This window comes from Dasypus novemcinctus, chromosome 23 (genome assembly GCF_030445035.2).
Source record: "Dasypus novemcinctus isolate mDasNov1 chromosome 23, mDasNov1.1.hap2, whole genome shotgun sequence".
NCBI classification, from domain to species: domain Eukaryota; kingdom Metazoa; phylum Chordata; class Mammalia; order Cingulata; family Dasypodidae; genus Dasypus; species Dasypus novemcinctus.
The window spans coordinates 13,686,247-13,698,272 of NC_080695.1; the positions used below are offsets into that span (position 1 = coordinate 13,686,247).

A 12,026-nucleotide genomic window follows, 5' to 3' on the forward strand; every position below is an offset into this window, starting at 1 on the left:
TGCTCTGCAAAGATTGGGTGGTTCCCAAGGTGCTGCTCTCCAGGGTTTGATCACTTGGATCACATTAGAATTGAATTCAGCTTGTAGAGGCTTCCCTTTTTTTTTAGTCTCTTTATTGCTGTGCTTGTTTTTTGTTTTTGTTTTTTTTTTAATTTTTAAAAATTTATTTCTCTTCCTCCCCCCCCCCCCCCCCCATTGTTTGCTCTCTCTCTCCATTCGCTGTGAGTTCTTCTGTATCCGCTTGTATTCTTGTCAGTGGTACGGTCATTCTGTGTCTCTTTATGTTGCATCATCTTGCTGAGTCATCTCTCCGTGTGTGCGGCACCACTCCTTGGCAGGCTGCGCTTGTTTCACACTGGGTGGCTCTCTTTACAGGGCACACTCCTTGCGCATGGGGCTCCCCTACATGGGAGACACTCCTGTGTGGCACGGCACTCATTGCGTGCATCAGCACTGCATGTGGGCCAGCTGCACACGGGTCAGAAGGCCTGGGGTTTGAACCTCCCATGTGGTAGGTGGACACTCTGTCCTTTGAGCCAAATCTGCTTCCCTTTGGGTTTTTTTTTTTTAGTGTGAGATAATATTTTATTTTGGAGCCTGTAGTAGTTCCTGGGGCTTAAATAGATAATGGCATCACATCTCGAAAAAGAAACACTTAAAAAATCATGCTAAATATTAACCATAATTAAAAACTTTAAATTTACTTAAGTGGTTACAATTATATATCCATTAACATTTCCACTTAGCTTTACTTTGGTCATCTGAAACAATACCAAATGGTAACATATTTGCACAATTCTTTTTTCTTTTTTTCTTTTATTTTTTAAAGATTTATTTATTTACTGTATTTCCCACCCCCCACATCCCAGTTGTCTGTTCTCTGTGTCTATTTGCTGCGTCTTCTTTGTCCGCTTCTGTTGTTGTCAGTGGCATGGGAATTTTGTGTTTCTTTTTGTTGCGTCATCTTGTTATGTCAGCTCTGCGTGTGTGTGGCACCATTCCTGGGCAGGCTGCACTTTCTTTTGCGCTTGGCGGCTCTCCTTATGGGGCGCACTCCTTGCTTGTGGGGCTCCCTTACACAGGGACACCCCTGCATGGCAGGGCACTCCTTGTGTGCATCAGCACTGCGCATAGGCCAGCTCCACACGGGGCAAGGAGGATCGGGGTTTGAACCGCGGGCCTTCCATGTGGTAGGCGGGCGCCCTAACCACTGGGCCAAGTCTGCTTCCCTCTTTTTTCTTTTTTAAAGATTTACTTTTTTATTTATTTCCCCCTCCCCGTTGTCTTCTCTTCTCTCTGTGTCCATCTTTGACCACTTCTATCCTTATAAGCAGCACTGGGAATCTGTGTTTCTTTTTGTTGCGTCATCTTGTTGTGTCAGCTTTCAGTGTGTGCAGTGCCATTCTTGGGCAGGCTGCACTTTCGCACTGGGCTCTCCTTATGAGATGCACTCCTGGCTCGTGGGCTCCAGCACTGCACATGGGCCAGCTCCACTTGGGTCAAGAAGGCCTGGGGTTTGAACCATGGACCTCCCATGTGGTAGGCGGACGCCCTATCCATTGGGCCAAGTCTGCTTCCCTATTTGCACTAATTCTGAAGAGCAGTAGTTTGAAAACCTGTTAAACAAAATGACACTTTTTCATAGAGATCCTGATTCCAGGCCTTGGAGGGAATTTGGAAACTGATGTTATACATCTTAATTTTTCATCATTTCTCCCTTGTACTTTTTACTCATCCCTTCTCTAGCTGTCCAGTATTTAGTGTCTGAGTCCTTTGCATCTTTCCTCCTGTGTCTCCTTGCCTTTTGCTGAAGACCATCCAGTCTTGTTCCTTTCTCTGACTTCAGAAATGACTATTCATTGCTTCTTTCATTTGACACTTTTCCCTCTGTGCTGTCTTGTTTTGGTAGCTTTAATTTCTTTGATCCTCAGTAGATGTTTGCTTGTACTTTTACTTATTGAAGCTTATGTCAGACTTGTTTAGAATCAAAATGTCCTTTTTGGATGTTTATTGCTAGAATATCTGAGGGTGGGTGGGTGTAAAATAATGGCCTATAAAATGAATGCTACCCAGTGTGTACAGCCTCAGGAATAGAAATTGTCCCTGAATGGGTACCAGCTGTTTTATCCCTTAGTTAGGTTTTCTGGCCTAAAGGGGAACAGAGAAGAGATTTGGTGATGGATCCACCTGCAGGAATAGAGAGAGAGGAGTCAGATGAGTTTCTAGTAGGCCTCATCCAGGAAGTCAGGAACCATAACCTGGTGCCCATTGTAAAATTCCCTAAACCTTCAAGATTTAGATGGAGAAATATCCTTGCCTTTCTGAAATGACTAACCATAGACACTTTTAAGAGGAACCATGACTCCAAAGCAGTAGAGAAAGGGGTTTAAGGGAGATAGTGCGCCCTTCTCCAGAGAAGTTTGGGTGGGTTGGTGGCAGCTTTTAAAGGCAATAGAAAACGGTCCTGTCTGCCTCCAGTGAAGTTATTAAGGATGGATTTTCTGACAGAGGAATGTCTGTTCTTTGATGCTGAATCAAATCCTGACTGTGTCTTTGAGAGCAGATGGCTTGTAGCATGTAGTGCTGAAGTTGCATGTGTGCTTTTCTGGTCTCCCTTCCACCCTTTTTCAAATCTGGATTGCATAGGTGACTGCAGACTGGCTCCTGTGAAAGCACTGCTAAGTAATTTAATACGGAATTGGTTTTACTGATGATATATATAATGGATATTTGTATTCTAGAGTTCATTCCATGCATGGACAAGCTGTTTGATGAATCCATTCTAATTGGTTCAGGATATACTGCTCGAGAGACTCTAAGGTATGAGATTAAACCCATGGTAATCTGGTTGGTTACATGCCAGTGACAGTGATAACTGGCACTTTATAAATGTTTCAGCAGATGTAGGCTATTAGGCCATTACTCTTGCCCATTGCATTAAGAATTGCAGGAATATTTGGAAAGACCTTTGCCTTTGGTTGCTTTTTGTGCATTAGTTTAAAGGACATGTCTTAATTTAAATTGTGGGTAAAACTTCGTTACTTCATTTGACTAGAAATACTTCTTTGCTTCAATATAACAAATGTATCATTTATTATAAAGAAATACTTGATAAATTAATAAGAAGAAAAGAAAGAAAACTTTATGGTCCTGCACAAAGAGATCAGTAACATCTAATATTTTGATATATTTCCTTCTACTCTTTATTTTTCAATGCTTTTTTAAAAATTAAATGTAGTTTTTATCATATGTACTGTTTTTAAAGGGGAAAATGAACATTTTACCAGACTTCACAGTACAAAGTAAATCAACATTAGTAAGTTTTTGGTTCTAAAGAGGGAGACATCTTTTTAAAAATAATACAGAATACTTTGAATATAATACAGATTGATCCCTTGGTTTTCTATATAATTGTTATAAAATACTAAGCAAATTGGGGTTGAACCTTTTCAACTGGACATTAGATCTGTTACTCCTGCTTAAAAATCCCAATGGCTTTCTGTTGCCTTGAGGTAAATCCCAGACTCTTGACCATGGTGCACAAGTGATTTGGCTGTATCCACTTGCCTCATATCTTCTTGTGTTGCGCTCCCCTCCCTGAGCCCGCCTCAGGCTTGCTGGCCTCTGCAGCTCCCTTCTCTGAACCTGCTTCAGGCGCACAGGCCTCCACAGCTCCCTTCCCTGAGCCTGTTATAATCATTCTTGCCTTGGTAGCTCCTTGGCCATTCCAGGATTTTTCCACCTTAGAACCTTTCTCCTTCGGGAAATTTCCCAGGCTCTTTGCCTCTCACACATGTCCCTTGAGTCTCAGCTTCAGTGTTACCTTGGAGGGGCCTTCCCTGGTACCGTAACTGATAGTTCCCCCACTGTTCTTTCTGCTGCTTCTCTTTTTCACACCTCCCATGGCACTATCAACTTACATGGTTTATTTTTTTATTTGTGTGTCTCCCCTCTTGTAAATAAGCTTCACAAGGATATAAACTATTTTGTTTGTTGTGGTATCCCTGGTGTCTAGAACATTGTCTGGCACGTGGCAGGTGATCAGATATTTTATTGTATTAAGTAACTTAACAAGCTGAGCATTATTATAAACTCTCTTGAGTAGATAGAATATATTGACACATAGTATTTATTTTTGAACAAAACCTATTCAATGCCAAGTTGGCAGTTTTTCTGCTTGGGTTGGTTAACTGTATAGGCCAGTATCTATTAGAAACTCTGTGGCATGCATAACTTTAACCTTTTAATTTGGAAAGTAAAGGTTTAAACAAGACAGGACCTGGGGCTTTTAGTCCTGTAAGCCAGGAGAAAGTGATGTTCATAAAAAAGGGTCCCAAGTAGGGATGCTGTCCTTGGGCATGCAGAGGTGATTGTGGGGGACGTTGACTTGACTTTTTATGAAAACACGCCCGAGCACTAGCGCGAGTCTTTGTCCACAGGCCCCTTGCCTACAGCACACTGGCTGACCTTGTGCACCACGTTCGCCAACACCTGCCCCTCAGTGACCTCTCCCTCGCTGTTCAGCTCTTTGCCAAGAACATCGACGACGAGTCCCTGCCCAGCAGCATCCAGACCATGTCCTGCAAACTCCTCCTGAACCTGGTGGACTGCATCCGCTCCAAGAGTGAGCAGGAGAGCGGCAATGGGAGAGACGTCCTGATGCGGATGCTAGAGGTACTGGCTTTTCTACTCCGCGCTCTTCAGATCCTCCGATTGCAGAAGTTATAGAAGCACTCCACCGGCAAGGTCATGGGGAGGCCCCGTTGGTCGACCCTAGACTGCCTGGGTTCAACCTCTGCCTCCCCTGTTATCTAACCAGCTCTCCTGAGGTGAGGTACTTAACTTCCCTGTGCCAATGTACTCATCTTTCACTAGGAGTAATCCAAGTATCTGCCTCAGATTGTTGTGAATTAAATAAAATAGCCAGAAAAGCTCTTTATGCGTTCCTAGAAAGTAATTTGAAGTTATTTTCTAGAAACATCACAGCAAAGTGCTTAATTAGCTCTGAGCATATCTGGAGGGATACCAAATGCCTGGGTAAGGAATAGCAGCCAGTTTCTGAGGCACCCAGTGTGGTTGTGGAGGGAAGCATGTGGGGTTTCAAGACCAGCTCGTCAAGCCATGCAGAGCCACCCGAGCCAGATTCCTCACTTGTAAGATGGAGATAGCAATACCTGATACAGGGATGGGGGTGGGGGAAGGATAACATATTTTCCTTTATCACAGAGGAGGTACCCCAAAACAGCTTGTCCTCTCCTGTTAGGAGAACAAGCGGAACAACCTCAGCAGGTGGTTTCTGTGAAATTTTTTTTCGGTCATTTGAAAGGGTGGTTTGGCCTATTGAAGAGGAGTGATTTTTGTCTTCTTCTACCTTCTCTTTCTGTTAGGTTTTTGTTCTCAAATTTCACACCATTGCTCGGTACCAGCTCTCTGCCATTTTTAAGAAATGCAAGCCTCAGTCAGAACTTGGAGCAGTGGAAGCAGCTTTGCCTGGGGTGCCTACCGCCCCTTCAGCTCCGGGCCCTGCTCCCTCCCCAGCTCCAGTTGCCACCCCTGCCCCAGCCCCACCCCCAGCCCCAGCCACACCTGTGACCCCGGCACCAGTACCTCCCTTTGAGAAGCAAGGAGAAAAGGATAAAGAGGACAAGCAGACATTCCAAGTCACAGATTGCCGAAGCTTGGTAAAAACGTTGGTTTGTGGCGTCAAGACAATTACTTGGGGCATAACATCATGTAAAGCACCTGGTGGTAATACTTCCCTTTAATTATTTAAACAGAATTTTTAATAGAAAGGCTATAATGTTTTATTTGTATTAACAATTTGTTTTCTTTTCCAGAAGCTCAGTTTATTCCCAACAAACAGTTACAGCCCAAAGAGACTCAGATTTACATAAAACTTGTGAAATATGCAATGCAGGCTTTAGATATTTACCAGGTAAGGAAGTACCCTCCAACCAGGTTATTGAATATGGAAAACACTTCTTAGAATTAGAGAAGGTAATAAGGAAACAGGTCTTGAGAGAACTGTTATTTGAATTTGCTTATGTCTTGTAAATATAGTTAACAGTTATATACCTAGGTTTACTTACCACATTTATGGAAAGAATTGTTATTTATGAATTTGGATTTGTGTATTGTGAGGGAGATTGTATAAAAATATAGGAAGTTAGAAATGTGATTTAAAACTAATTTCGTGCCTGATCTGGACAACCTAAAGAAGTTTTTTTTTTCTTTTCCAAAAAATTTTTTTGGAAGGAGGGTCATTTATTATGTAATTCATCTGCTCTGTTTTAAATATGTAATTGATCTGGATACATAATGGAATACGGTTAGAGTTCAATTTTAATGCCCATGGATTTTCTTCTCCTATACTAGGTCCAGATAGCAGGAAATGGACAAACATACATTCGAGTAGCAAACTGTCAGACTGTTAGAATGAAAGAAGAGAAGGAGGTATTGGAACACTTTGCTGGTGTGTTCACAATGATGAATCCCTTAACATTTAAAGAAATCTTTCAAACCACAGTCCCTTATATGGTGGAAAGAATCTCAAAAAATTATGCTCTTCAGGTATAAAACTTGTTTCTTACACCTTACATTTTTAATCTAATTTTTAAAAGTATTTGTTGAATACTTGGGATTTAAATTATTTTGAGGATTTAAAAAATATTAAGGATGTGCTTTTAGAGCAAAATTTAAAGAAATAACAGCCATAATTTAATAAAAATGTATATGAAAAGTCAGGATGCTTTGGACCTGCTTCTTTGGTTGGTAGAAATTAAATATATGCTAAATATAGTCTCTTAGTATTTGACAGTGAAGATGAAATAATAGGTTGAGTACTTACAGTGAGCTGCTGCCCTCAGCACTCAGTAAATATATGCATTTTTTCCCCTTTGACGGATAATTTCTTGGAGTGTCTGATATTGGTTTGATCTTGTGTTTTTAGAAGCCTCATTACTTTGTTTTAAAGCTGCTTTGGGGAAGGGATTCTTTTCATCATGTACTTTTCGTGTTTTCATAGATTGTTGCCAATTCTTTCTTGGCAAATCCAACTACCTCTGCTCTATTTGCTACAATTCTGGTGGAATATCTCCTTGATCGCCTGCCAGAAATGGGCTCTAATGTAGAGCTCTCCAACCTGTACCTCAAGCTGTTTAAACTGGTCTTTGGCTCAGTCTCCCTCTTTGCAGCTGAAAATGAGCAAATGCTGAAGGTAAAGCTTATTTAGATCTGAGTAGAACTTTGTATTTAGGTTTTTGTTTTTTTCTCCCATGTTTTTGTTTTTTTAATTCTTGTTTTCACTTTTGAACAGAAACTTTGTGTATTTGTACAGTGCTCTTGAATATTCCGTAAATGTAGTAAATTAAGGGCTCATGTGAAAAACATTTCATGTATTTCTAAGCAGAGCTTAATTTGTATATCTGGTGATTTAAGATGAAAAATTCAGAACTTTTATGGTCAGGCAAGTGTGCTGTAGTTATTACTGCCACTACCAATTTTCTTAAACTCAATTTATATTTTTGATGACACAAGTAAAATAGCACATTCACCTTATTTTTAAAAATTAACCGGGAGCAAATGTAGCTCAAGTGGTTGAGTGCCTGCTTCCCATGTACCAGGTTCTGGCTTTCATCCCTGATACCTCCTAAAAAAAAAAATAACTGATACAAAAGAACTTAGAAAAAGATGTCATCACATAGCTCTCAAATCCAATGAGAAGCATTCCCCTGACAGTTTTCATTACATCAACAGCCTTTTATTTTCCTCAGGTTTTGTTTTCTTCTGCATGTTCATATACTTTCTGGCAGTACTTTAACATCATATTCAAGGATGATTTGTTTCTTCCTTCCCTTTCAATTACGAATTCCAACAAGTTCCTTTATTTAACTCCTCTTGGAGGAGCTAGGCCTTATAACACATTTTTATAGATGGCTCCTTCCTGTACAATTGATTCCGTCATTATTTATCTAGCAAATGGCTAGAACCTATCCCTGGTCACATTACCCACCCAAAGCAGCAGATGGCATATCAAAAATCTTATAAAAGTCCACCTCCATTTATGGCAAAATGTTACTCCTTTGGAAAGTTGAATGATAACTACCAGTGTTGTATCTGAGGAAGATGTTTTCACATGGGGAGAAATTTGAAGTAAATAAGGTCTCTTCTTTATGGAGTGAATATACAGATGGTGATAAAGAACTTAGTAACTTTTGCTACTATGTGATGGTTTCCTCAGTTCTATTCAGTTATGTAGTAATCAGCTCTCACCAACCTTAACATTTCTTTGTGTTAATGTAAAAGGAAAATACTCAGATTTTTGAAAAAAATTTTAAATCTGTATCCACATAATTATCTTCAATTCAGTTTCTTGCCAATTTGTATGGAACAAAACAAAGTGACTCCTAATAGGGCAAGTATTAGTAGAATATTTGAATATTGCCCAAGGAAAGTGCTCAAAAAACAAATTTCAAATACCTGTCAAGAATAATGTATTTAGTTGCTTTATTCTGTGAAATAAATATATCATGCTACATATATTTACAAATTTGAACTGTTAATGACTGTACCAACAGTTCACAATTCATTTTAAATTTATAGGCAAAAAGATTTCATGTTAAACAGGCTTTAGCTTGTCAAAACCAGGATTTCAAGTACAAAATAAATGTTAACCTGGTTTAAAATGCTAAGGTTACTATAAGCTAATAAAATGTGTTTATTTTTTTTTAAATTATAGACATGCTTATTCATATTTCCAATTCAGTCTTCTAAAACCCTATAATCTCAAATGTCTTTTGAGGCTCTTCCAAATTTTGCATGTATCATATCTGATTGGTAGTGAAGTTTCTGTTCCTTCAGGTTTTCACATTTTGATTGCTGTAGGAAGCAGGTGACTTTCATCTTTTACATAATGCTGTAAAGTCATGAACTTACAGAAACTGCATTGCTGACAAAACCCCTTGTTCCTGCTGCAAGGTGTTATCTTTTTAACATTACGTTAGTAGGAGAAGAACCTATTAAATGCTTCTTGTAGCCTTACCTGTTGGAAACCAACATTTATTCTAAGGGAAATTAATTTGGGTCCAGTAATGGTTAGAGGGTTCTTGTTTATTTCCTTGGAATAAGTTAATCAGGATTATCTTTAACTCCTACTGGATTGCACTGAACCTTTGAGTGCAAATCCTGTGTTGTCGACCCTTTGTTTAGAACCTATTATTAATATGTCCTTTCTCCATCCTGCAGCCTCACCTACACAAGATTGTGAATAGCTCGATGGAGCTCGCACAGACTGCCAAGGAGCCCTATAACTATTTCCTGCTGCTTCGAGCGTTGTTCCGCTCTATTGGTGGAGGTAGCCATGACCTCCTGTATCAGGAATTTCTACCTCTTTTACCAAACCTACTGCAAGGTCAGAGCAGTGTTTTTGGTTTCCTTCTAGTTTGGTGTGTGTGAGTATGTCTGGGTCAACCCCTGCCCTTTTGCTGGCATCTGGTCTCTGCACCCAGTGGAGATCATGGTAAGGGCAGGGGCATATGTGCATATTACCCCTCAGTCTATAAAGACAGTAAACCCTGAAGGGAGCCATGATCAGGAATCCAATAAAAAGCCCTACAGCAGCCTCAACAGATAATGTAATCAAGGCCTCTTACCTAAATTTAATACAATCAAAGGGTAGCACACCTGGAGGAATAGATTAATTGACACACATAGTCTTTCTGTTTTGGAGATTAATAAAATAATCTCAAACTGCCACAAACGCCTTTTGTGAATTTTTTATTTCCATTATTGTACTTTTCAAGTCCGGGATTCCCATTTAGTTACATTTTTTAAGAAGGCTCTCTTGATATTCTCTATTTGATGTGGCATTATTGAATCTTCCTTTACTTTAATTAAGTTTTTCCCCTTCTGTAAACATGCTTATGATGGCAGCTGTGAAATCTTTTTCTGTTAAATCTGACATCTGGTTGCTCTCACAGTTAGTTTCTCTTATCTCCCCCTTTTCCAGTGTTTGGGCCATACGTAACTGTTATAATTGTGCAACTCCTAGTCATTTCTTGTGCTTGTGCATCAGTTATTTTGTACAGTTAACTTTGGCCTATGCCTGGGAAGTCCCTTTCCTCTCTCTGATGGTCTCAAATCCTGTTCTTAGGACTGAACATGTTGCAGAGCGGGCTGCATAAACAGCACATGAAGGACCTCTTTGTGGAACTGTGTCTCACAGTGCCCGTACGACTGAGCTCTCTCTTGCCATATCTGCCCATGTTGATGGATCCCTTGGTGTCTGCACTCAACGGGTCCCAGACGTTGGTTAGTCAAGGACTGAGGACTCTGGAGTTGTGTGTGGACAACCTGCAGCCTGATTTCCTCTACGATCACATTCAGCCAGTACGCGCAGAGCTCATGCAGGTAAGTTGGTTCATTTCAGCCCCCACAGAGGGCACCAGATGCTCATACTAGTTTTTCCTGAGGGTTTTAATTTTAAGTAAGCTGTTTTCCCTGTAGTGATGACCTTCATGTTGAGCTCTCCACCCAGTGGTGGGCTCTTTGCAAAATACAGTGGTATAGCTTTCAACTTAACTTTGTGACTTTTCTGGCTAATGAAAAGATGTTAAGAAATACCATGGGTATTGAGTGGGTATTTGTTTTACAGTATTGCCCTCTCTTTCAGAGGGTTTTTACAGTAAGTTAATGACTTAGGAAGGTAGGTGTGATTACTATATGACTGTTGTTGTTCTGTAACGACAGACATCTGAGATCCTTTCTTTATCCACAAAAGATACTCAGTTACATAGTAAAGAGATTCAGGCTTTTAAAGGTAAGTATAGAAGTCTCCCCATCCCAAGGGAAGAGGAACAGATAATAAAGGACATTTTTAGTTTCTGTTCATTAAAGTTCATATGCCAAATGTCTTCAGTTCTTTTCTTCATATTTTGCTATTGTTATTGATCTGTAATGTGGTTGGTAATTGTTATATGTTTAGGTTGCCTGTTATTTACTCTTCTGCCCATTTAGTATAGGGTGTTGACTCCAAATGGGTTAGAATACTTGCTTTGTGGAATGGAGGCTTACTAACTACTAAAGGATAGGAGTCTCTGGAATAGATAGAGAACTCAGGAAAAACTTAGAAATTCTTAATTTTTTGCTACTCTGCTGGCTGGTTGGTCTTAATTTTCATTGTGTTGATTACTGATGAGGTGTTGTACCTCTCCTTAGGTTATTCGTCATCTTCTATGACGTGCCTGGTCAAATCTCTTGGGTTATATCTTTTTTTTCTTATTGATTATAGGAAGGTCTTCATGTATTCTAGACACCATACCTTTGCCGATTATATCTTAAAATATCTCCTCCATTATGAGTACTTTGAAAAATTATATTTGGAAAGTAAATTTGTTCTGTTTTTTTTCTTTCTTTATTTTTCTCTTTTAGCTTTGCATTTTTTGGACTGATTGAGTGCTCTTTTTTCCTCCATATTCTTTGCATTTTGAGGTTTACACTCTGGTTCTACTGTTGTAATGATTATCCTAGAAGTGAATTATGTCTGAAACCACTATGGTGTCACCACAGACATACAATTCATGCTATCTGTTAAATTAGATTTGCATATGTGTTCACTGTTTCTTCTTGTACCTCAGATTGTTCCTCTGGGAACATTTGTTTCTTCACAAGACTTTCCTTTAGGAACTTCTTTAATGGTGCTCTCTTGGGCTTTGGTTATAAAGTGTCTCGGTTTCTGTTGCCATCTCTCTTTATTTCACCTTTGCCTTCGAGAGATAGTTTTGCTGGGTGTTAAAATTATTTTGAGGTCTTCTGGCGTCCATTGATTATATTTGTTAGTTTTTGTTCAAATGTGATCTTTTCTTATCAGTTACTTCTGAAATCTTTTCTTTATTTCTGATATTCAAAGTTTACCATAATGTATCTGGATTTTTTTGCTTTTTTACCCTGCTTGAAATAAATTGTGCCTCCTGGATCTATGGTTCATACTTTGTAAAGCCAGTTCTGGGGGGATTACCTCTTCAGATGCT

General features: G+C 39.6%; 1 protein-coding gene across 5 annotated transcripts in view; it reads left to right on the forward strand.

Annotated features, from left to right (window-relative positions):
* Positions 1-12,026, forward strand: part of TRRAP (transformation/transcription domain associated protein) — a 125,792-nt gene that overhangs the window by 21,300 nt on the left and 92,466 nt on the right. For all 5 annotated transcript variants that reach the window (XM_058285800.2, XM_058285802.2, XM_058285801.2 and 2 more), the window contains exons 13-20: positions 2,742-2,820; positions 4,440-4,674; positions 5,388-5,748; positions 5,838-5,935; positions 6,376-6,570; positions 7,025-7,216; positions 9,244-9,409; positions 10,151-10,407. In XM_058285800.2, the coding sequence (XP_058141783.1) occupies positions 2,742-2,820; positions 4,440-4,674; positions 5,388-5,748; positions 5,838-5,935; positions 6,376-6,570; positions 7,025-7,216; positions 9,244-9,409; positions 10,151-10,407 (1,583 nt within the window). The remainder of the gene's footprint in view (positions 1-2,741; positions 2,821-4,439; positions 4,675-5,387; positions 5,749-5,837; positions 5,936-6,375; positions 6,571-7,024; positions 7,217-9,243; positions 9,410-10,150; positions 10,408-12,026) is intronic.